We start from the raw sequence: 19,152 nt of genomic DNA, 5'->3' as shown, positions 1-19,152 counted from the left end.
CTTTAATTAAAAATTATTTTAAACATACATTTGATACCTTTAATAGAAAAGAAAAAAAACTAGTTAAATCAAAACGGTTTATAACCCAGCACTAAGTAATCTTTGAGAATCGCATAAATAAAAGAACGAACTGATATATATGAAACTATACCGGGTGCCCCTCAAAAGTGGCTCACCCCTATAACCTTTTCATTTTTTCAGATAAAAAAATGAGATTTGGTATGCTAGTATATGACTTAAATTAGGATTGAGTGACGTATTCAATTGTTTTTTGATCACTGCCTGTTTCACCGTAAATGACTAGAACTTTTGATTATTAAATAGCAACCTCGGTATTTTTTACTTTATTCGTTAGAAAAATGACACTCTGAATAGAATGGCATATCATATATTTTCGCTTTAAAAAATCGTATTTTAAATTTCAATCTAGAGTACCATGACTGTGTTAAAAACATTAATTTTTAATCAAGGAGCATTGAAAAAAAAAATTGATCGTCCAGTGTCTTTCGGGTCTTGTCTTGACCAGTAAGATGCCCAAATCGTATTTTTAATCATAATTCATTTTTTTCAAATAGAACGAGCGTGGTTCATTAGCATATTTTGAAAAGGCATTTTTTTACGAATAATTTGGTACAACACACTTGGTATTTCAATTGGAGTCAAATTGGAGTCAAATTGTCGTTATGAACCGCATGTTATAATTTCAAATAAACCGTATGAGAAAATGTCAAAAGTTGACATACGACATGTCATTCTATTCAGAGTGTTAATTTCTATCGAATAAAGTAAAAAAACCGAGGGTGCCATTTAAAAATCAAAAGCTGTAGTCATTTCCAGTGAAATAGGAAGTGAATTGAATACGTCAATCATTCCTAATTTATGTCATACACTAACATACCAAATCTCGTTTTTTTTTTGTCTGAAAAAATAAAAAAGGTATAGGGGGTGAGCTACTTTTGACACGCTCCCGGTATACCGCGGATAACCTGGCAATAACTCCTAAATAACTTGCTACATTATTTAGGAGTGGCTACATTAGGAATGGCAGATAAGAGAATATTGCCAGTTCACCCGCGATATTTTAACCAAAACAATTCATTACCATAATATGTTATGGTATACCGGGTGTTTCTGAAAATTGGCTCACCCCTATAACTTTTTATTTCATTTTTCAGATAGAAAAACAAGATCTGGCGTGCTAGTATATGACATAACTTAAGAATGACTAGTGATGTAAAAGGGAATATTACCGCGGTAATATTACCGGTAATTTTGGTAAAATTACTTAATATTACCGCAAGATCGGTAACATTGGAAGTATTCCAATGTAAGAACATCCAAGAATGGTAGAAGCTGCTAAGAAAGAGATGGAAGAAGAAGACATCGATTTCAAAGTAATGACTTAACTTTATTAACCGATTTGAAAGTAATAGACTTGACTTTATTAACAAAAGAGAAAGAAGAATCAGATGACGAGATTTGGGTAATTTACCATTATCCACTCTATTACGTACTAAATCATTTAAAAAGCTGTTTTTTATGAATTACCAATGTCACCGTAATATTACCGATTTATAAATTACCGGTAATTTTACATCACTAAGAATAACTGACAGTATTCCATTGTTTTCGGCCACTTCCTGTTTCACCGGAAATGAATACAACTTTTGATTTTTAAATGACACACTCGGTATATTTTACTTCATTTGATAGAAATGACATTCTGAACATAATGACAATCATGACCTTTTGACATTTTCAACAATTAAAAAGGCGTTTTCAATTTCAATTTAGAGCTATCAAGCATTAAGAAATAAACTATAGTACCTTTTAGTACATCTCCTTCGTGTAACCAAGATAAACTGGTCAAGTCGTCGTCGGGTCCTTTCTGGCTCTGAGCCACAGCCAGCAGTATGGAGATGGGCGACTGCGCATGGCTCATGGGCGTGAGCGCTATGGGGCTGCCGGGAACGGACATACGTGGCGGCGGAGGGTACGAATCGTCTTCAGCTGATCCGGGCCTTTCAGGAGACATTACAATCTAATGGAAACCAATTTGGATCTGTAATTAATAGTAATGAGTAGTAATTGTAGTTGAAGGTAGAGGTGTGTAGTTCGTGAAGGAACTAGTTCCAGTCAACTATTCCGACCCCGGAATGAAGGGAACTAGTTCCCTGTTTCTCAAAGGACTAGTTCCTCAGAACCTATTCGGGGATCGAGATTGTGACTGATATATAATATCCGACGGCGACGGATGGGGCAACGCGATCGTAGCCCGATGCTAGGCGGGAGTGGAGAGCACCAGCCGTATGTTACCTGTCTCGAACCGAAAGGACTGAAAGGAACTAATTAAAAGACTAGATAACGGGAAGATAGGATAGAATCTATTCAGTCGGCAGGTCCGAGATATAATACAAATCGACGACGATGGATTTGGCATTGTCTATTGTCACAGAAAATTGTCGTGGATACTGTTTTTGATGTTTAGTTTATTCTTTGAATATTTTATGGGAATGTTTCACTTTAGGTCCCTAAAATTAAGAAATATCTTATAAAACGATGTAGATATTCTGAAATTGTAGACAAAAACAAAAAGCTTGACGTGAGGAAAAATGCAATTTTTCGTAAAATCTTCGTATTATTTGCTCCAATTGATTTGTGATATAGTTTTTTAAACTCTGATTTGAGTTTGTTTTTTATTTTTTTATCTGCAATAAAACTTACCTATATGTTTTTAACATACGCAATTACACGTCTCGTTATATTTCGTACATTATAAAAATTATACAGATTATACTGTGAATAGTTCTGACTGACTGACAACGAAACCCATTAGCATGCAACGGGGATGTCAATGTTAGTCGGGAACTATTGAGAACTAAAGACCTGGTCAAGTACCTATCTCTGGAGGAACTAGAATTAAGGAACTAGTTTCTCCCAAGGAACTATAATCCCCACCTCTAGTTGAAGGTGTGTAGTTCGTGAGAGAAAGTATTTTCAATGAACTTTAACCCGACCCCGGAACGAAAGGAACTAGTTCCCTATTTCTTAAAAGACTAGTGGAACTATGCGTTCCGCAGTTCCGAGATAAATATTTGATCGACCAGCATGATCCTTTTTATTACGCTACTTTTAAAAATCTAATATATCTGCACAGCTTCACAAAATAATGTAATTTTTACAAATTTCTATAGATATTTAATTGCCAAACGATACTATTATCACAATTAGCTCTGCACAGGGTTGGGTAACGACACGTAGAAAATTAATTTTCTGTGTATGTAGAAAAATGCGTAGAAAATGTCGAATGTGTAGAATATTAAGTAGAAAATGTATAAAATCCGAGTACGTGTTCAAAATTAATTTTGTATTTTAAAAACTGTTTTTCCCTTTACAATGTCCTTCTGGGTATTTTCTTCAAATTTTATAAATGTTAAAACTGTAATACGTGCGCGCGCTGTCTTTATTCTGTGACGGTACTAACTACTGAAGATAAGAGACAGTAATCGATCTGAAGACTATTAAATTATTTTATTCTATTTAATCTAAGGACCGTTAAAAAAAAGTCTGATTTTATAGTACAAGTTTTGGTTGTTTTTTTTTCAACTTTACCCTGGTGTTAAAAACTATACCGACTTGGTCATCGAAAAGAATTTTAATGTGACAGTGATGTAGACAGCTTAATGGAATCAAATATATTAAAAAGAGATAAAAGGCCTGCTGAGCGATAAAACTGAACGTCTGTGACAATCTTAAGACTTTTTTTAATTAAAAAATCGAGTTAAAACTGAAAACATAAATTGTGTGGAATTCTTGTTATTTTCAATATCTATCACTGCATTTAATAAAATAATTACTAGAAAAAAAAACATAAAAATTTGGCTACCCTATAAATTACAGTTGAGGGTTGGAACCTTTGGTGTTACACAGCAAAATAAAAACACTAAATCACCACAATACACCAAAACACTTTTACTTTTACACTGATTTCAGTGTAAAAGTAAAAGTGTTTTGGTGTATTGTGGTGATTTAGTGTTTTTATATTTTACCCTATAAATTCATTATAATAGTAACCTAAATTTATTTTTTATAGTAACAATTAGTTGTATTTTCCAAGAAATTGGTTGGTTGCTCAAAGCAACATTATAAAAACAAATCTGAGAAATTCTAGATACACAAATTAATATAATAATTAATAATATTCTTTTTGCATTGACTTGTGTGTTAACCTCGTATGAATATTTACATGTTCATATCTTTAAATGTTTACTTAAAAGGCAGGTTTGAATATTAAACAAATTAGCTCTATGACGGTTAACAGAAAATTTTATTAAATATCGACTAATGCAGTAATTAATATTTTAGCTGCAGCTATAAATTGAATTATACCAACTATTTAATAATTATAATCAATAGTTAAAACCTGCTATGTACAGGGTGGAGTCTATCATACGACGCGGAGGCTCCAAGGAGAACGACAGTTTCTATTAAAATGAAATTTTATGAACATATGTTGGCCAATATAAAGTCCCTAAAAAAAGTTACAAATTAAAGTGGTGTTTTTTGTAATGGAACACCCTATATATTAAATGATTTTCGGATTCTAAGGGAAAAATAAAGGCGAGTTTCATTAGAGAAGTATATGACTAAAATGAAAGATTTTTGACATATTTAACAATTTCAAAAAATAAATAATACTTTTTAAATTTCAATAAAAACTACCTAAACCGGAATTTTCCCGGTATAGCCTAATATGTAGCTAAAATAACTATTGTACTTTAAATCAAATTAAAACTTGACCCCAAAAAGTTATACAGGGTGAGACAAAATTAATATTGAACATTGGTAACCTTTAAAAGCAAGCTACTCGTTTATTTTAAATGGAACACCCAGTATGTTATTCCGATATTCAATCGGGAATGTAGGTCTCCCTAAAATACTACCAAGGTTACCTATCCATTCAACAAAAATTTTTCTAGATATTTTCATTTTTATGATTTGGTTTGAATAACACACATACAACACAAACAGTCTAAAATATTGTCCACACTAGCAGAAGCAGAAGATTGTCCTTCTTGACCCTCCATTACAAACGAAACAGTAAACACTAAGTTAAATCCGAAAAAAATACAATATAACCTATAAAATCGCAAGCGAATTATATCCACGTAGCTGGGTACGTCACCCGCCTTTGACGTCACTGCTACCTCAGCAGTAGAAGCCTATAAATATAAGTTACATTTATATTTTCTCATCTTTTTGTTAGTACTGTTCAACCAAACATATTAATAAACTGATCAAGTCTCTGTGTTGTTTTTTAAAAAGTAATTGTCCCGGTCACGAAAGAAAACTAGCGAACCCGTCCCGATAAATTAAAAGACGAGGAAGGCGGCCGACAGATCGCTGCCGTGGCTAGCAACTGTGGACGATTTTCCAGCTTAAATTTGTCGTTTGCGTTCGAGGTCAATAACACCTACATGAAGGAGGGATAGGCGACCGGCGGCGATTTCCAGACGCGCATCCATGCAGTAAAAGGCTAATTAAATTTACTACCTTTATGTAAGGTCTCAAATAAATAATTTGAACAAATTAAATTAATCTTTTGTTATAAAATAACAGTATTATTAACGTTTAACTATTTATTTTATTTATCTTTAAAAATTTTAGGGAAGCGGTGCTTCCCCCGCTTCCATGGACCGCACGCCGCTGTTTTCAACGCTTTATACGGAAAAAAGGTCTCTTGGTAAAAATCGCTACGAGTAATGGTTCTCGAGATATTTGAAATCGAAATTATCAATACCTGTCATTATTGACATAAATTATACATGTTGACAAATAGTTATTTGACTGAAATCATCAATTTGAAACGTTTTTGTGCCAAAAGTTCAACAGAAACTGTTTTATCATAATTTTCTGACAGAAAAAATATGATAAATTAAAAAAAAATCACAAATTTATTATTTCAGTCGATTAACTATCTGCATAACGTGTTTATTTTTTGTCAATAATGACAATTGACTATTTCGATTCTAAATTTCTTGAGAACGGTTACTCGTAGCGATTTTTACCAAGAGGTATATTTGTTTACCCAGTAGTTTTATACAGGTAGGGACGAAAAGTTATTACACTTCAAAACGCTTAAAACACATGTAGGTGGCACCCCCCACAAATAGGAGTCATATTAACATCAAAATCCAAATTTCTCATGTCAAAAAACTCCCAGACACCAATTTTCATCCAAATATTGACGTTGATTCAAAAATTATTTGGAAAAAAATCGAAATAAAAATGATCTTCTACATCCTGTATCTCCGAAACTAAGTATTTTAGGACATACATTTATACGAACTTTTTACTTATTTTTATCTGCAGAATATGCTGCCGAAATTTCCGAAATAAAGTTCGGACCACCCTGCATTTGCGATATATTTTAAAGCTAAAAAAGTGTCGACATATTCACCAGAGACTGGAATATTTTTCTAAAAAAGGCATGTACGCCACTGACTTTTTTCTCTTGTTACCGAAATAGTGTTTAATGCCGATCAAAAATTGTCTCTTGATATTTTGTTGATTTCGACCTCGTTGATGAGATAAACGCAATGTTATTAATTTGCCTTGATCCAAGTGTAACGTTTTTAGTTCGTTACATGTCTTTTTTATATATAATATATGATGTCTGGGCCTATCATCACCGGATTCCCTCTCGTTCAGGCCGGATAGTTTATTTGACGCGTAATTTTTACGTTCCCTAGTCGCCAACCCTGTTATCGTTCGACACAACCCTGTTACTATTCTGTGGAGGCGCGCGCTGTCAACATCGCTTCTGTCAACTCTCCGTGCTTAACCTCACTTTGTTTTGACGCTCTGTTGTATCCCAGCTTTTAGAAATGGTGATTATTTAAATCTTGCTGTAAGTCAGTAGATTTTATTATTTGATAAAATCTAGGTGGCTGTGATATTTCTAACGTTACTTCAACATAACTGTCACATTAGTTCAACTTTACCAACTAGTTATCATTTTGTATTAGGTTTTTTGGGGACACCCTGTGGAATTTTCTATATTTTGAAAATGCTCTAAGCTAACCTACATATGCTACCAAGATTTCATTTCGATATAATGTACCGTTCTCTATGGAGCCTCCGCGTCGTATGAGAGGCGCCACCCTGTATATATGTATAGGTATCAAAGATAAAATTAAACTTAAATTAATAGAATAAAAAAATAGATTATATTTATCATGTATAATGTTTGAATTGCCTGGATTTTCAGTATCTTTTGTGTGGTATTTCACATTTACTATTAAAATATTAAAATTTTAACGTCCTGTACAGGGTGGCTCGAATTCGACGCTCATCATTGGGATTTCGGAAACCGTAAGAGATACAGGATCGGTTAAATGGAGGCGAAGTTGCGCAGTTAGATACTTCCGAATATATTCGAAAAAAAAAACGGAATTTTCAATTTTGTTTATTGTTTCCTGGCTTTATTTGTTAAGATAACTTAAAATGAAAAACACATTTTCATGGCCACTTTTTCTGCTCTAACTCTGTGTGATTAAATATTGACTCTGACGTTTTGGCTTCTGGCATCATCATCAACTTAATTTTTTTAAATACGGAGCTGATTTTTTTTTAATTTAATTAAATCCTTTCATCACTCTTAAAACACTATATACAGGGTTGTTCACCACATACGACACGGAGTATTGTAGCTAAACGATTAGATTTTTACAAATTGTAAGTTTTGGGTTCGTTGAAGAACTATTAGAGCTACAATTTAAAAATATTTTTACAAGATACACAGTGTCCCAAATAAGTAAAAAATATTATAGTTATATTATTCTATTTTTGGTTTCTACGATTGAAATAAGGGTAAATCTCATTAAGGTTTATCACACTTAAACCTTACCGTTTTTGAAATATTTTCAATTTTATGAAATTGCAGTAAAATTTTTAAGGCTTTATTTCTCCAAGGGTATCAAAGTTTTTAATACTAAATATTTACTGAAGATTATTTCTTGATCACATATTGTGTTGCAATAATAAAAAAATTACTACCATATACAGAGTGTTCAAAAATTTATATTAAATAATTATTAGCTTTAAACGGCAATAACTTGTTTAATTTAAATGGAACATCCTGTATATTTTACCTGAATCAGATGCACAATGTAGTTGTCTATCAAATTGTATTATACTATTTTTTACCCATCTCTTCAAGTTTTCGTAGAAAATGCATTTTCTTATAATTTAGACCTCATTTATCACTATACCCATGGAATATTGACATTTCAGATTTTTTTATAGCACCATATATGTACAAAATGTATAGGTGGTAAATATTGCAAGTCCATTGGCATACAAAAAAATTGGCGCCGGGAGGCACGTATAGCCGCCCATACTAAAATATGTTAATATCTCGAAAACTGCGACTTTGACTGATTTTGATGTTATTACAAACTAGGTTTTTCCCGCGACTACGTTCGCGTTACACCTCGAATAGTTCATGCATTGATTTAAATGATTTATTTTGTATATAGAGCTAGTGAGCCTTACAAATGCCCTATTTAAACTATGTTTTTAAGAGTTTTAGAGCTACTCGTATTTCATATGAAAGTTATCAATTGTCGATTTTCTGGGTATTATACAGGGCAAGTCTTGAATAAGTGCAAATATTTTCGAGGCTGGTAGATCTCGATAAAAAACCATATCTTCTCTTTACCGTTTTTCAAATAACTCCAAAATAACTGAGTTATTTTACTTTAAAAATTTCCAAAAAAAAATATTTTTTGCTTAAATTTTGAGAACCACTGCAGCTTTTCGGGTTTTTCTGTCTTGTAAATTTAATCTACTACCTATCTATGTTGCCATATTATCAAGAAAATATGGTTTTTAACTAAAAACTAAAAAAAATCCAAAAGGTTTTTCAAAAAAATCCAAATTTAAAAAAAAAATTCGCGAAAAAACTCACAATCGTGTTTCTGGGGTCAAATATACCTACTACCGCTAAGAATAATTGCACTTATTTAAGACTCGCTCGACAAAAAATCGAATAAAAATAAAAATTTTATACTGCCAGATGTTATAGTAATGCATTTTCGTACAGCAAACTTTCATTCCCTATTCTACTCCCTAAGATTATAAATTTCATAAAATCGCTTCATCCAAATAATTAACTCATGTCTTTTAAATGATCCCTTGTGCCAATTTTTATGTGTATAATTCAGAGGTCACCAAGCTTTATATAAATTTTTACTAACTTTACCCATTCGATTGATAAATTTCAAAAATATCTTCTAATTCTTTTTGGTGGATTTCATTCTTCTAGATCACATAGTAAAGAATTTTCATACAACAAATTGTTCCGACATAATTTTACTCTCTAAGAGGATGAATTTCCTAAAATCGCTTTGTGTAGCTAATTCACTAATGTCGTTTAAACGAACCTTTGTTCTAATATTTATGTATCTAAAGCTGGCTGTTTGAACTGATCCCTAAAATATCTAAAAACTTGATATATAATCTAACTGACAAACCACTGACAATGACAAATAATTTATTTCTGGAGGTATTGTGTGTAGGTGTTTTTCAGGTATGTTTTAATGTTTAGTCGATTTACACAAAGAAATAGCCATTCAACAATTTAAAAATACTTCATAACAAATCTACACATGTATACCTTTCATTTAAAAAAAGAATCATCAAGATTGGTAAAGCAGTTTCGGCGGGATGGATGTAACAAAAAAAAACCTTTGAGCTTTTATATATGTATGGATTTTGTTGCAAATATTATTCCTAATCTTAATTTGAAAACCGCGTTTCGTTAGCTACTGTAATTTTGGAGTTACGATTTTTTAAACTTTATAACCCCCTCCCATACCCCCTTACCAACCCCCCACCCCCACCAAAAACTAATGGCCAGATTCTCGGGTGCCACAGTATTTTTGTGCCAAATTTGGTTAAAATCGGTTCAGCGGTTTCTGAGTTATCGTGTTACAGACGGACAGACGGACAGACAGACAGATAGACAGACACCATGAAAATATTTTGTATTTAGGTCATTTATGACCCAAGTAACTCATTTTGAGTGAAATTAAAAAAACTTTTTTTTGCCGATCTTAATAGCCTACCATACCTATTGGTATGGTCGGCTAAAAAACTATTTAAATGTTTGTAAAAGAGTATACCAATTAAAATACCACCATCATTTCCGACCAAAAACACCAAAAATTAGTTAATTACACACTTCTCAATTGTTTTAATTAATAAAGTATTCTAAATAAATGTGGATTTGGCTCAGATATCAATATAATAATAAGTTATGAAAATGAATGTCTCTGTTTTTATAAATAAGTATTCCTCAAAAAAATAAATAAAATTTATAAGGTGTTTGGTTTGATCATTTTTGGACTTTTTACCACACTGTCTAATACACACACAAAATTCAGTTTTTTAGTATATGGAGCAATTATTATTAATCAACGTAAACAGTCAATTAATGTAGTTTGAATATTTTTTTTTAATTAAATAAGCGATCTATATCGACAATATTAGTATATGTACCCATTGAAAATTTGTTACATATTTAAAAATTTGTTACATCTTTAAAAATAAGCTAAAATGTCAATATTCCATGGGTATAGTGATAAATGAGGTCTAAATTATAAGAAAATGCATTTTCTATGAAAACTTGAAGAGATTGGTAAAAAAGTTATAATACAATTTGATAGACAATTCCATTGTGCATCTGATTCATGTAAAATATATAGGGTGTTCCATTTAAATTAAACAAGTTATTGCCGTTTAAAGCTAGTAATTATTTAATATAAATTTTTGGACACTCTGTATAAGGTAGTAAAATTTTTATTATTGCAACACAATATCTGATCAATAAATAATTTTCAGTAAATATTTAGTATTAAAAACTTTGATACCCTTGGAGAAATGAAGCCTTAAAAATTTTACTGCAATTTTATAAAATTGAAAATATTTCAAAAACGGTAAGGTTTCAGTGTATAAACCTTAATCAAATGTACCTTTATTTCAAGCGTAGAATCCAAAAATAGAAAAATATACAGGGTGTTCCATTTAAAAAAATAGAACTATAATATTTTTTACTTATTTGGGGCACTGTGTATCTTGTAAAAATATTTTTAAATTGTAGCTCTAATAGTCCTTCAACGAACCCAAAACTTACAATTTGTAAAAATCTAATCGTTTAGCTACAATACTCCGTGTCGTATGTGGTGAACAACCCTGTATAGTCACTTTGATATTTGCCATTGTTTTGTACCAAACCAAAAATTAAAATTAAAAATGCAATACGGCATTTTATTGAGCGTCAAATTGCGCAATTTTGCGTCCATTTAACCGATCCTGTATGTCTTAAGGTACATTCAGGCTGAGAGCGTCGAGCGTCACGTCCGCCCTATTGAACTCGAACCCCGACGCTAGCGCAACGCCAAACGCGACGCTGTCTGCCTGAACGGTCTAATTTAAGTTAAGTGAAGTGATTATATTTCGACACGCGGACGCGACGGCAACGCGACGTGACGCTCGACGCTCTCAGCCTGAATGTACCTTTACGGTTTCCGAAATCCCAATGATGAGCGTCGAATTCGAGCCACCCTGTACAGGGTGTTCCATTTTCGAGTGTTTTATAGATACAGGTACCAAACCAAACTTAAGATGCTACACACAGATTTGTCCTAGCCTTCTTAGTTCCTGAAATACAGGGCGAATCTAAAATGTTGCTCAGAGCTACCTAGATTTTATCACATAATAACGATATACGATGATTTTTTTTTTAATCTTCAAAGTAAACCTATCTCGGTTATTTTAGACTTATTTGAAAAACGGTAAGAGAAAATATGCTTCTTTTATCGAGATCTACCAGCTCTGTAAATATTTGCACTTATTTAAGACTCACCCTGTATATTCTTATATACAAAAATTGTAGACAATAACTATTCAATTAGGCCAATTATTTTATAATATTAACTAGCGTGTACCAGCGACTTCGTTCGCGTCGAATTAATCATTTGTAATGGTGATGATAAAGCAAAGCAAGAATTTCCATTAACATACAAACTGGATAAAACTTTCTCACATTTATGTCAGCATGAGAAAAAACAATATGGCGATATTATTATATAACTTGGTAATATTTGAGGGGTAGTTTGTAGTTTCATCTTGTTGGAATTTGACTTTCGAAAAATCCGTTTGCCAAAAATAAGCTTTTTACGTCAAGCAGTTTAAGCAGAATTGTGGTTAAGAAATTACCCAATTTTTTGGAACACCCTGTATGATTTTTTAAAAAATTCCAAAATATGTAAAAAAACAAATAAATTATGTTTGGCCAAGCGTTTTCCCGAAAGACTAACCGTTTTTTAAATAACAAATATTGTAATATTTGAGGGGCGTTTTCACCCTCTTGAAATTTGAGATTCGAGAAACCCCTCCTTATCGAACCTCTACACCCCACAGTCAATCCGTTTGCCAAAAATCAGCTTTAAACGTCAAGCAGTTTAAGCAGAATCGTGATTACTCAATGGTCATATTTTAGAAAACACCCTGTATAAATTTATAAAAAATCTTAAAATATGTAAAACAACAAAATAAAATATACGTGTTTAAGAGTTTTTCCGATAAACTCACCGGTTTTTAAATAAAAAACATTTTAATATTTGAGGGATAGTTTCACCCCCTTAGAATTCTAGTTTCGAAAAATCCTTTCTTATCGAACCTCTACACCCTAAAGTCAATCTGTTTTCCAAAAATCAGCTTTTTACGTCAAGCGCTTTAAGCAGGATCGTGATTAATCAATGATCAGATTTTTCGAGACACCCTGTATACATTTTTAAAAAATCTTAAAATATGTAAAAAAACAAAATAAAATATACGTGTTTAAGCGCTTTTTCGGAAACTTGACCGTTTTTGAAATAAAAAATATTGTAATATTTGAGGGGTGATTTCACCCTCTTGGAACTGGAATTTCGAAAAATCCCTTCTTATCGAACCTCTACACCCTAGAATCAACCTGTATGCCAAAATTGAGCTTCTTACGTTGAGTGGTTTGAGCAGGATCGTGATTAATCAGTATGTCAGTCACTTAAGGATTTTATATATTAGTATCATAGACTTAAAATAAAATATAGACTGAGCATCTCATTCATAAATAGCTGGAACATGCGGTCAGACACTGTCTTGTTATTGTTTTAGGTTATAACGAGTGCGACACGAGCGATAGATAGGTTGTCTCTGTCGTAACGGTCGTTCCCTGACGACTCTGCCGAGAAACACAACACTGTCTTTCGTTTCTCAAGTACACCTGAACTCTCCGTATCATAGCCGGGTAATTTTTTTATTTTAATGAAGCTATAATTAAATTAAAAATATATCGTATTTAAACTTTTTTATATTTTATTAAGATTTAGGACAGGTTTTTTAAATATAAGTTTAGAAAAAACAATTTAGAGTCCAAAAAGGATAAAAATAATAAAATACACGTTATAGAAGAAATTTTATAATTGAAATTAGGTAATTTTTGAAATTAATAATAAATTATTAATTTTAGTCAAACATTTACAACCCCTAATATTAATCAAAACAGGATCTATTCCACAGATATAATAGAATCGGCGACAGGGAGAGAAAAAAAAATATGATTGTTGTAATTTTGTTTCTGGTTAAGTGATGTCTTATTATGTAAATTAGAGAAAACATAAATCTGTTCCATTAAAGCAAGGAAGGTGATAAAATAAAAACTACATTTATTTAACTCGGTACTGTCTTTATTATACCAGGTGCGTCTCAAAAGTGGCTCATCCCCCATAATTTTTTTATATTTTCAAATAAAAAAACAAGATTTAGTATGTTAGTATATGAAATAAATTAGGATTGATTGACGCATTCAATTGTTTTTGGTCACTTCCTGTTTCACCGGAAATGACTATAACTTTTAATTTTTAAACGGCACCCTCGGTATATTTCTACTTTATTCGATAGAAAATGACACTCTGAATAGAATGACATACCATATGTCAACTTTTGACATTTTCGCATATGGTTTAATTATAATTGTAACACGCGGTTTATAACGACAATTTGACTCGAAATACCAAGTGTGTGGTATTTCATATATATTCATAAAAAAATGCTTTTTCCAAATATGCTAATGAGTCACCCTTGTTCCATTTGAAAAAAATTGACATATGTATGATTAAAAATACGATTTGTACATCTTTTAACCGGCCTAGACAAGACACGAAACCTATTAGACGATCAAAACTATTTTTCCAAGGCTCCTTGATTAAAACTTAGTGTTTTTAACAACACCATGGCACCCTGGATTGAAATTTAAAATACGATTTGTTTTTCAGCGACAATGTCAAAAGTTGACATATGATATGTCATTCTATTCAGAGTGTCATTTTTTATCGAATAAAGTAGCAATATACCGAGGTTGCCTTTAAAAATAAAAAGATGTAATCATTTCGGTGAAACAGGAAGAGACCAAAAACAACTGAATACATCAATAAATCCTAATTTATGTCATATACCTATAACATACAAATCTGTTTTTTTTATCTGAAAAAATAAAAAAGTTATAGGGGGTGAGCCACTTTTGAGACGACCCGGTATATTAAAAAATATTGTTTCATAATGTAATATCAATTTAAAATTCTTGTATGTTATTTTATATGCTCAAGATAATTTTAGAATAAACCATATTTTTAATAAAATCATTATTAATTATTAACAGGGTTATAATTATGACTTTGTTACAATGTAAGTAAGTAAATAATGTAATGAGAAAAAATTCAGATTTTACATTTTACTAAAATATTATCTAAATAAGCGCCTTTCTACAACAACGCCACTGGCTCCCAATGGGCAAATTGAGAGTTGTCTACCGGTCGAAAGTCGTTTCAAGACTTAAATGGATTATTTAAGTCAAATTTCTTGCAAATTTGGCACTGGCGAACCATATTTTATAGTTCTTGAACAGAAAAAGTCAATAAAATAAACACTTAAGGACTACAAACTAAGAAAATGCGTTAATACAGCCGGGGACATAGCGGCATCAAAGCTTTACCGCACACTTGCCACGCGTACTACAAGGTAATAAATGAATGAATAGGCTCCCTCGCCTCTAATCGGTGTTATCATATTGTAAAGAACTTATCCTTTTTAAACAGTATCCGACTTATAATTTAGTAGTATAAGGACTATTTAATACATCTATGGAATATTAAAACCTACTTTATTAAACTGTAGTATTAATATCTCAATATATGTGTATAACAAGAAAAAAAATATTGATAATATTAAAGACGTGACAACATAGGCTGGATGAGGAAGGCTCGGTCGACTGTACCCAGAAGTAAACATGTGTACAAAAAAGGTTGTTTGTCCGCGTTGAGATGTAAATAGTGTAGTCTATATTTTATTTTAAGTCTATGATTAGTATAGATAATAAAATCTCCTATACATAGATCACAAAATCAAAGAAAAATTAAACTGAAATATACAGAGCGTCTGTCCGTTCTGTGGCTACCGGGTATCCGTGAGAGGGGAAATGATATTCTCTCGATGTTTTTCGTAAAAAATTAGACGACGCATCCCATCAATAAAAATTCGACAAATTTGCAAGTAGCCAATAAAATGAGTGGGCGGAGCGATTTGCGGTGACGTACTCGTCAAGTCGACGTATAAAATATATTGCTGTTTATTTAAATGTTTTTGTCCGCATTCCTTTCATAGACACAGATCCAGCAGACGAACTGTACATATACAGGGTGGTCCGAACTGTATTCCGGAAACTTCGGCAGCATATTCTGCATATAAAAATAAGTAAAAAAGTTCGTATAAAGGTATGTCCTAAAATGCTTAGTTTCGGAGATACAGGGTGTAGAAGTTTCATTTTTATTTCGCTTTTTTCTAAATATTTTCTGAATTAAAGTCAATATTTCGATTAAAATTGGTGTCGGGGAGTTTTTTGACATGAGAAATTTGATTTTGATGTCAATATGACTCCTACTTGTAGGGGGCGCCACCTACATGTGTTTTAACTGTTTTGAAGAGTAATAACTTTTCGTCCGTACCAGTATAAAACTACCGAGTGAAAAAATTAACATTTTTGTGATTTTTTAAGTAAAAAATGTCTCTTGGTAAAAATCACAACGAGCAATGTTTCTCGAGATATTTGGAATCGAAATTATCAATACCTCTCATCATTGACATAAATTAAACATGTTAACTAAATAAATAGTTATTAGACTGAAATCATAAATTTCAAATGTTTTTGTGCCAACAGTTCAACAGAAATTGTTTTTTTATTATTTTTTCAAAGAAAAATTTATGATTAATTTAAAAAAATAAAAAATTAATAATAATTAATAATTTCAATCAAATAACTACCTACTCAACATGTTTATTTTTTGTCAATAATGACATGTATTGACTATTTCAATTCTAAATATCTTGAGAACGGTTGCCCGTAGAGATTTTTACCAAGAAACATTTTTTACGTAAAAAATCACGAAAATGTATATTTTTTTACTCAGTAGTTTTATACAGGTACGGACAAAAATTTATAACTCTTCAAAACAGTTAAAACACATGTAAGTGGCGCCCCCCACAAATAGGAGTCATATTGACATCAAAATTAAATTTCTCATGTCAAAAAACTCCCAGACACCAATTTTCATCCAAATATTGACACTACTTCAGAAATTATTTGGAAAAAATCGAAATAAAATTGAAACTTCTACACCCCATTTTAGACTAGACACCAATTTTCATCCTAGAGTAGAAACTAGACACCAATTTTCATCCAAATATTGACGTTACTTCAGAAATTATTTAGAAAAAATCGAAATAAATATGAAACTTCTACACCCTGTATCTCCGAAACTAAGCATTTTAGGACATACATTTATAGGAAGTTTTTTTTTACTTATTTTTGTCTGCAGAATACAGAATACAATTATATACAATTCGGTACCACCCTGTATTTAAAAAATATATTTAACTTATATATTATATTATAAAAAGAATTTTCTTATCGTACCTAATTACGATCTTCGAGTTGCCTTGGAAATTCATTTATACGATAAACAACTCGTTGATCTTATTATGACGTAAACTATTCCACATTTATCAACTTCGACGTTATCTAACAACAATACCACATCCCCTAACACATTCATGACCATTTTTTTCCGCAAAAATCACAAATAAAAAACCCTATCTTTACACAATTGGATTTTGAGACACATCAGTTGCTATAGGAACGACTTCCGTATGAATCCGACGTAAGAACATCGTCCCACTACCATATTACGTGCTTCACGTGCCCGTACAGAATCCCAATGACGTACGTCTCAGTTTACACCCGAGAAACTACAGCGTCACTGTTGCTATGACAACGAGACGCGAGGTTGTCAGTTCGGGCTGGAATACGTTTGATTTGATGAAAAAAGCCTTCAATGAGATTAAACAAACCTTGATTTTTATCATAATAAATGCCAAAAATACACTTAAAGTTCATTTTTTATTATCTGAAATGATAAGCAATAAAATATTAAGCCATAATAAAAAAAATAGTAATAATATATGTAGTTTAAAAAGATTAAAAAATATTTATGTACTTAATACCAAATTAATTGTTAATTTACAGAGCTAAATAGTAAAATACAGGTAAATAAAAAATAATAAACAATATATGGGGAAAATAATTCTAAACTCTGGCAACAACGGTAAATTAGTTGATGAAACAATTTCGGTTTGTAGATATATTTAAGAATAACTAATAATTCATTGCTTCCTTCTTTCTCATGTTTATCTTATTTAAATTTACTCGCAAATATCAATGGCAATTATGACATGCGTTAAATTAATCTCTGTTTATCAAATCAATCATAAATTTTCTCTCATATTAACTAATACATCGACTCTATTATACAACAATCATTTTGTTTAGAAATGCTTAAATTTTAATATTTCTTATATCAGGTTCAAATATAAAGTGATATTGAACATGGATTAAAGATATTTTTCCATATGACAGCAAATATGTTATGTAATAAGATATTGCTGCATAAAATTGTTTATTTGCTCTAACAATTATTGCAATTGTTAAGCAAATATAGGTCATTTAGGAAACTTCCAAAATTCTTTCGAAAATATGTCTTGAAATAGAGTTGTCCTAGCTCATATAAAATGCTATTTTGAGATACACTTTTCATCTCTTTGTAAAGTAAAAAATAGACTTTAGAAAAAGAAAAATATCTGTAGCCTCCTTTATTAGAATACTTACAGCATTGAACACTATGAACCATATTCTATCAGAACAATTGTTTGGATGAGAGTTTGTTATAAAAAAATGTGCCACGCGTTACACATAACCATATTTTCCAAAGTGACTTTTCAAGCATACCTTATTTTAAACTGTTCCAACCATATTTAAATTGATTGAAAGAAGCCCCATAACGTATTTTTATTTATTCCTTTTGGAATTACAGTCTAAGCTTTAGCAAACAGATCGTTATTAGGCAATATAGGTCAAAAATTCAGCCATTAAACAAATACACATCGTGAATGTGACATGGTTATTTTATTTGTTTCATCAACATATCTGATATAACAAAATTTAAAATTGTGCTCGTTCGATTATACATACTTCGGGGCAACTTTGGGGTTAGTGAAAAACAAAAACACATCGTACCTTTACGGAAAAAAATGGAGAAAAACTAACAAACGAAACACTGAAACCAAGACCACACCATTTTCTGCCACAAACACATGATATCACAGATTTGTTTGAAGCCACACGTCATTCGTGATTTTCAAATGTTCCCGCCGCCGATTTTAATCGATAAAGTTTTAGATTTATTTTCGGCCAAGTAAAATAGAAATCATAAAACACATCATCAGTATTTTGAATAGAGTTAAAAAATACTATCATTAGATAATTTCTTGCTAATTTACGTACGTAATTATAATTTAATATTTTTATATGAATTTAATAAACTACCAGATAAACACAATGTCAGTTTTACTGGTTGTCCAAATTTTAATATTTATTATTGTTTATTAATTTTTCCAATATTACTTTTAATGATGTGTACATAGGACACTCGAAAGTAA

At 31.3% G+C, this 19,152-nt stretch overlaps 1 protein-coding gene across 2 annotated transcripts in view; it reads right to left on the bottom strand.

Annotated features, from left to right (window-relative positions):
• The window catches only part of LOC115890926 (forkhead box protein N3-like), a 49,867-nt gene extending 31,062 nt beyond the window's left edge, over nucleotides 1-18,805 (bottom strand). Inside the window, exons 1-2 of one of the 2 annotated variants that reach the window (XM_030911292.1) lie at nucleotides 18,731-18,805; nucleotides 1,828-2,062 (exon numbers count right to left, since the gene is read on the bottom strand). In XM_030911292.1, the coding sequence (XP_030767152.1) occupies nucleotides 1,828-2,035 (208 nt within the window). In that variant the 5' untranslated portion in view covers nucleotides 2,036-2,062; nucleotides 18,731-18,805. The remainder of the gene's footprint in view (nucleotides 1-1,827; nucleotides 2,063-18,730) is intronic. The other variant, XM_030911296.1, reaches the window with a different exon arrangement.
• Nucleotides 18,806-19,152: the final 347 nt, after the last annotated feature.

The sequence above is a fragment of the Sitophilus oryzae genome, unplaced genomic scaffold (genome assembly GCF_002938485.1).
Source record: "Sitophilus oryzae breed Bouriz unplaced genomic scaffold, Soryzae_2.0 scaffold_1178_pilon_pilon, whole genome shotgun sequence".
NCBI lineage: Eukaryota > Metazoa > Arthropoda > Insecta > Coleoptera > Curculionidae > Sitophilus > Sitophilus oryzae.
Note: the sequence above shows the minus strand (reverse complement) of the source record. Positions and strands in the feature narration are given on the sequence as shown.